The 7,983-nt window shown below is 24.3% G+C and overlaps 1 protein-coding gene and 1 long non-coding RNA gene across 2 annotated transcripts; one reads left to right on the top strand and one right to left on the bottom strand.

Moving 5' to 3' along the window:
- Window positions 1-511: 511 nt before the first annotated feature.
- LOC136087056 (uncharacterized) lies at window positions 512-3,297 on the bottom strand. The gene is made up of 4 exons (XM_065809562.1): window positions 2,955-3,297; window positions 1,792-2,821; window positions 1,500-1,664; window positions 512-1,426 (listed from the first exon to the last, which is right to left on the bottom strand). The coding sequence occupies exons 1-4, from the start codon at window positions 3,278-3,280 to the stop codon at window positions 512-514; spliced, it is 2,436 nt and encodes an 811-aa protein (XP_065665634.1). The 5' UTR covers window positions 3,281-3,297.
- Window positions 3,298-3,883: 586 nt separating this feature from the next.
- On the top strand, window positions 3,884-4,735 carry LOC136087272 (uncharacterized). Its single transcript, XR_010641678.1, has 3 exons — window positions 3,884-4,090; window positions 4,403-4,471; window positions 4,612-4,735. It is a non-coding gene; the product is annotated as an uncharacterized LOC136087272 (long non-coding RNA).
- The last annotated feature ends 3,248 nt before the right edge of the window (window positions 4,736-7,983 follow it).

Here is a 7,983-nt window from a genome sequence, read left to right as displayed (position 1 = left end):
TATATATACATATAAACATATATATTTGTTTATAAATGTATATATATATATATATATATATATATATATATATATATATATACATATATATATATATATATTAGGGTGGGGCATAAAACACCAAAGTCATTAAAAAAAATACCATAATAGCTTTTCTGGTTCCTTTTGATATGTGTATTAAAAAAATGTAATTTTTTTTTTTTTATGGGTACCCCTATGGTTGGTCCCAGCAGTCCAAAAATTAGAAAATTTATAATTTTTGTAAATAATAAAGGGGGCAGGGTCACTTACAAATATTTTAAAGATATCTTAAGGGTTATTTTTGTAGCCTGATATATCTATTTTTAGATTATGTTTTGTTTAATTGCAAAAGATGATGGAAATGGTCAGCCATACCTATTAAAATACATGTTTATATTTGAGAGGTAGGGGGGGGGCGTATATATATTTTTTTCGTACATATTTTAAGTAAAAAATATTTTTACATTTGCATTTATTTTTTAAAGAAAGATTATTTTAAAGTTTTCAACCAAGGCTTTTTTTCTGTTGTCTGAAATTTTACCCGATGATCTGCAACAACTAATAAATTAGCTTGGCTATCTTCTTCGTTTCTGAAAGTTTCAATGAAGTCTTGACCAAGTTTAATAGCACGTTCTGCACTATCATTTACAACAAGAAGACCAGTGACAAAATTTTTAAATCTAATGTAACCCGAAAATTTTTCCCAGTTTGATGAACTGATTTTAAGCCATTCTGTCTCAAGTAATGTCATTTTTAATAAATCAAATAAAAACCAGCTTTCAGGACCAATAAAATCTTCAATATTTTTAGTTATATTTTTTTCATTGTCAGTAAAAATTTCGGAATTCAGTTTCCCCATCTTATAACTGGCGGGCTTCGCTGTTTGAGCTAATTTAAGAGCTAATTTTTGTAGCTGATCTACAGGTAAACATTTATCAGCAAGACACATAACCACAAATCTTTCATTTAAATACCAATTGTGCTTTTCAAGTGATTTCAGTACGGCTTCTGCTGGTTTGAAACTGAATTCTGAATATTGTATCATTTCATTAATAGCTTTTAGATCTAAAGAAGGTGCTATGGCAGGGATAGGAGCTTTAATAAACCATGGAACATAAAATAGTGCTGTAAATGAAGCAATTTCATAAATCAGCTTTCCCTCTTGCAATGATATTATGTTAGGACATAAGTTACTGAATTGTGGCTGAAGAAGATCATATGTTAAATAATAAACTCCCTGTGCCATAAACCTGGCATGATGCGAAGCCATTGGAAATCTAAATTGAAATTTTGTTACTTTGCCACCTAACCAAAGAACTGCTAATTGTATAAAATACTGGTAGTCATTTCTTGGAAATATATCATTATCTAAGCAATTTTGAAGGAATGTTAATGATTCAGAAGCCTAAATTTCAAAAAACTTTATTAATAAAACTTATAATTAAACACATTAATCTAAATAGGACAATTAAACCAACCTGCTTTTCCAAAAAAGATATAATTTTTTTTTCTGAGTCAAATCTCTTTAGGTTATCATAATTTATCTTCTTCTCAAGAATCGATTTCCAATTACCCTTCAGCCTATCAAATAACTCAGTCTTTGGTCCACTTGTTTTACCACCAGTAAGAACATTTGAAAAGTGCTAAAATATAATTATTTCAAATCATTTAAATAAATTTTATTAATAAAGCATTTAATTCATCAAGAAATATTAATAATTAAATATATAAATAAATATAAAAATATTATATGATTTTTTCAATAATTACCTTAATATGTAATTCATAAACGTGATGACGACAAGCCATCCAAATTAAAGCTTTTCCTCTCCACTGCTCAATAAGAGTACAGACTCCTTTTAGCCAACCAGTATTTGTAACTGTGGTGTCAAAGGAAAGACAATCAACATAGTCAAATAGCTCCCAGTCTTGTAAAGTTTTTTTGATTGCTTTCCCAAGTGACTCAGCAGTGCCATCTTTCACAATTAAAATACCCAAAAGTTGGGATTCTGAGAGATCTGGTGAACTGATTGGTACAGCTACTCTTTCAACTTTTTCTTTACCAAGTTCTTTCATTTCTAACATAATTTTTGAGTCAAAATGCACAGTAAGACTTTTACCCTTAGCCAATGTAATAAAGTTGTCTTTAATATTACAGGCAGTTTTTCTTATACTTAATTTTTTCTGCCTCAAAATACTTCGTTTAGAAATAGAAAAATCATCTGTCGTTCCAGAACTATTATTTATAAGAGAAGCAAGAGTTGCACTCAGTGCAGTCGAACTTATTCCATATCGTGATGCTGTTGGAGCTAAATCTTTTCCTATATTTTTTGGAACGATAAGTGGAACAACATTAGATTTTCTAATTTTTCTAGAAGGCTGTAGATACTCTTCATCTTGGTTATCATCTAAAGTATTAAAAATTTTTGTTGTGTTTTCATATTTCTCAGTAACCAACTCTTTCTGTTTTCTTACGGACTCTTTTGTTCTTTGATTTCTTATTTTCATTTCTCTTTTTGTTTTGTTTTTTACAAATTTTTGTGAAATTTTATCTTTACCCAACATTTTCTGAACACGCGCTCCTTTCTGGTCGTTAAGAAAATCTGCATCTTCTCTTCTAGTTTTTATATCTTTAGTTTTATCTTTCATAATAATAGCTTCACAATTCTTTTGACTTACATCAAATACCTCCTCTAGCATTCTTGAAAACTGTTCTCTTTTTAAAACTAAATTTGTACTTAAACGGTTCCTGTGTTTGTTTAAATCTTTTCTCTTCTTTTCTAAGTCAACAATCTTGTCTCTAAAACAAATTTAGAAGAATGCATTAAAATTAATGTAATTTATTATAAATATATTAAATTGTATGACTTTATAATTGCTACTTATATAACATAAATTCGAAATTAAACTAAAAATTTTAAATTTATAAAAACCTGATATGCTTGTCAGTATTAATAAAAGGAATTTCTGCTTTTTGCCATATTTTCTTCACCTCATAAACAACGCATGGTAAACATTTTTGGAGACAACCGCCTATTTCAGCACATTGTGCAGTAAAGAAATCACCAAGAGGACATGAAGCTATACTAACTGAGGAAATGTTTGGAAAATCAGCTCTTAGCATAAGATCTCTGTAATGGTAATATTGCAATACAGTTTTTTTAGTTGGCAATTGTGTATTAGGTATTGTTCCAATTCTTTTTCCAACAAGAAAAACTTCACGATGAGATATTTTTCCAAAACTATTGCTTGTTTGCATTATTTTTATTTACACTAAGATAAACATTTTAAAAATTACCGATTATTTTAACTTAACCTTCCCCCCCCCCCCGTTCCTCCCAAATATAAACATCATGTATTTTAATAGGTAGGGCTGACAATTCCATCATCTTTTGCAATAAAACAAAACATAATCTAAAAATAGATATATCAGGCTACAAAAATAACCCTTAAGATATCTTTAAAATATTTGTAAGTGACCCTGCCCCCCTTATTATTTACAAAAATTATAAATTTTCTAATTTTCGGACTGCTGGGACCAACCATAGGGGTACCCATAAAAAAAAAAAAAATTACATTTTTTTAATACACATATCAAAAGGAACCAGAAAAATTATTATGGTATTTTTTTTAATGACTTTGGTGTTTTATGCCCCACCCTAATATATATATATATATATATATACATATATATATATATATATATATATATATATATATATATATTATATATATATATATATATATATATATATTATATATATATAGTAAAAACGTATATGTATATATAAATATATATAATTATATATATTTATATGTATATATATTTAAATAAAACAAATGATGCCTTTTTTTTAGATGATCTATTACATTGACTTCACAATCTTGGGCTTAAGTTGTTTATTTTAAAAACAGATTGAAGCAGAGGCAGTTACTCTATGTTGTTGGGTAGAAGATGGTTGGTTATTTTTGTCAACTGGTGTTCATGCAATGAAAGCTGCCTTTAATAGTTTTCCAATTGATTATTCATGGAATAAGCTTAGAGTTAAAAGAATTAAAGTTACTGGATGTCATTAAATTTTACAGTAATCATTGCTATTTTAATTGTTTTATATGAATAAAAAGACTGTTATAGTTTTATAATAATGGTGAAGTACTAAATCAAATAAACTTTTATAATTAATGGTGAAGTACTATATCAAATAAACATCTAATAAATCTTATTTTTATTTTGGGATAAGTAAAATTTTGAATCCGTTTATTGTATTATGATTATATAGATGTATATCGTAATCTGTTTGCACTGGGCCTACATTTTAGTTTTTACATTTTTGTTTATATTTGTTTTACTAAATAATTACTTATAAGTATCTATTATTAGAAAAAGAAGTAGGCGAAGGATTTAATTTTACGACTACAGAGGACTCCGAAAAAGAATGAAAGTAATTATGTTAGTGAATGATTGTGTTTCTCTTTGCATTTAACTTTTTATATGGTGAAGAATAAATAAAACTTAATATTAAGTATTAGTCATATCTGATTTTAACAATACTGTTTACATTTTTTTGACATGTGAAAATTTGATTTTAGGTGTAAGTTTATTTAGTAAAGTTCTGGTGGATCAAAGATAGAGGAATGATATGGTTTTAACTGGTTTCCATCTTATGAACGATGTACATTATATGATTTAAATTGATGGTTTATAGTTACAACTATTCAAGTAAGTTTAATTTAGTTAATTTATGTATGGAATTGTGACTATTTTTAATTGTAAAATTTGGCTTCCATTAAATGTGTATATCTATAATTGTATATATATATATATATATATATATATATATATATATATATATATATATATATAAATACATATGTATATTTGTATATATATATGTATATTTAGATATATGTATATATATATATATATATATATATATATATATATATATATATATATATATATATATATATATATATATATATATATATATATATATATATAAATATATATAAATATATATATATATATATATATATATATATATATATATATATATATATATATATATATATATAATATATATATATATATATATAGATATAGATATGTATATATATATATATATATATATATATATATATATATATGTATATATATATATATATATATATATATATATATATATATATATATATAATATATATATAGATATATATTTATATATATATATATATTTATATATATAGAATAAAGCATTAACATGGTTGATAAATTCAGAACTCTAACAATAAAAACAAAATTATTTACGTTGGAATCTACTTAACTGCAAAAATTTTATGTTTTTTTAAAATTTGATTGTAAACAAAGAAAAAAAATATTTATAATTTTTTTTAAATCATTGTAAAAGTAACTCTATTAAATGAAATGAGCTATCTTACAATTATTTTAGATTTCAAAATTGCCTATATATATTTTCAACAGGGTTAAGGTCCTGGCTTTGTGGCGGTCATTTAAGGATGTCAGCTTTACTTTTTTTTTCGGAACTGTTGTGCCGTTTTGCATGTGTGTTTAGGGTCGTTGTCATGGTGAAAAAAAATTTGCGATCAATTCTTAAACGGATTGACATAAATTTTTGGAAACCCAATCAACATACAACTTCCCTGTCATTATATATTCAACATTCACCAGTCGTCCCACACTATTTCAATCAAAACATTCCAGAGCCATAGGCGAACCACCTCCATGCTAGACTGTTTTTGTAAGATTTCTATCTATGTGTGCATCACAAGGTCTGCGCCAAACTTTTTGTCGTTTTTTAAGCCAAGTATTTGACATTTATTCTTATCAGACCATAACACTAAGTTCCAAAATGCCTCACACTTCTTATTATGCAGTTTTGCAAATGCTAAAAGTTTTGTTTTGTTTATACGACTAATGAGGGGTTTACTTTTCTGGAGAAGGTTTATTTAAATCACCTAAATTATTAAACCACTTAAATTAAGTCTTCTCTGTACAGTTCGATAGGAAACATTTAATTTAAGATTTTCAACAATCTGCCTTTAGGTTATTGTTGAATTTTTTTTTTTTATTAGTGCAATTAGGATATCGGTTATTGTTGAAAACTTAATGGGGCGACCAAGTCTTTTCTGATTTTCAGCAGAACCAGTTGTTTCATACTTTATACACATCTTCCTAACACCACTTACTGATATTTGATATTTTTCATCACATTGCTTGTAGGTTAGGCCCTTTATTCAATCACAAGTGACCCGAGATCTGATGTCCAATGAATAATTTTGATGATAAACCATTATTATTATTTTAACTTTTTCTAAAAATAAATTCCAAAAAATATAGTTTAAAATGCTTATTGTTAATAACTTTAACAAAATATTTTTGATGGTAATACTTTTAAGTAAATAGTTATTGACAATGCATTATATTTCATAATAAAAATGGAGATGTTTCTTACTTTTGTCCTATTTATTTTACACAGAAAAACTGTGGTTTAGCAAATTTCATTTAATAGAGTTACTTCTGCAATGAGTTAAAAAGAGTTATAAATTATTTTTTTTTTCTCTTCGGATTCAAATTCAAAAAAAAACATAAAATATTTGAGGTTATCTAGGTCCTGACGTATATAATTTTGTTTTTACTGTTTGGGTTTCGACTTTATCATTAATGTTACTTAAATTTGAATGTGACTGCATACACACACACACACACACACACACACACACACACACATATATATATATATATATATATATATATATATATATATATATATATATATATATATATATACAGTAAACTCCAGGTTATTCGAACTTCCAAGAGGTATAAGACTTTATTTCGAATAACCCAAAACTCGAATAACTAAATATGCTCTTTAAAATGACCTACTTTAAGTTTCTTTTAAATTTTAATAAAAGTAGAAAGTAAAAAAGAAAAAGACCCTTGGAATTCGGTGCTACTTAAGTTTTATCCTTGTAAAATAATAAATATTTTACAATTCATTGAAAATATAGTCCATTTTTTATTTTTTTTGTTCCTTAAATGTGTTTTTTTATTTTCAAGGGGAGCAAAAATTGTTTCGAATAACCGAAATTTCGAACAACTTCAGGTTCGAATAACTGCATTTCTGCATAACAGCATTTGCATGAGTTTGTTAAAGAAAATTCACAGGAAATGAAAATTGCTTCGAATAAGCAGAAAATTTTAATAAGTGTCATTTCGAATATTAAATATATATATATATATATATATATATATATATATATATATATATATATATATATATATATATATATATATATATATATACATTTATATATATATATATATATATATATATATATATATATACATATATAAAATTTATATATATATATATATATAATTTATACATATATTTATTTATGTAATTTATTTATCTATATATTTTATATATAATAATAATAATCCATTTATTTAACCATAAAATATGAAAATTTACAATAATATTTATAAACTCACATAAATAAGGTTAGGTGTCACTCATATAGTTAAAAACTAGTCAATGGAGTGACATCTGAACCTATAATTATAAATTATATATATAAATAAGTTATATATATATATATGTATATATATATATATAATATATATATATATACATATATATATTATATATATGGATATATATATATATATATATATATAGTATATATATATGTATATATATATATATTATATATATATATATATATAATATATATATATATATTATATATATAATATATATATAATATATATATATATATATATATATATATATATATATATATATATATATATATATATATATTTATTTATTTTTACTTTTTAGATTTAATAATAATTATACTAATTAAATAACATTTTTTTTTTACATTTGCTTTCAGACTACTAATGGTACAAGTTTTGATTTTTGATTTAGA

Source organism: Hydra vulgaris, chromosome 11, assembly GCF_038396675.1.
Source record: "Hydra vulgaris chromosome 11, alternate assembly HydraT2T_AEP".
NCBI lineage: Eukaryota > Metazoa > Cnidaria > Hydrozoa > Anthoathecata > Hydridae > Hydra > Hydra vulgaris.
This window is presented reverse-complemented; position numbering and strand designations above follow the sequence as displayed.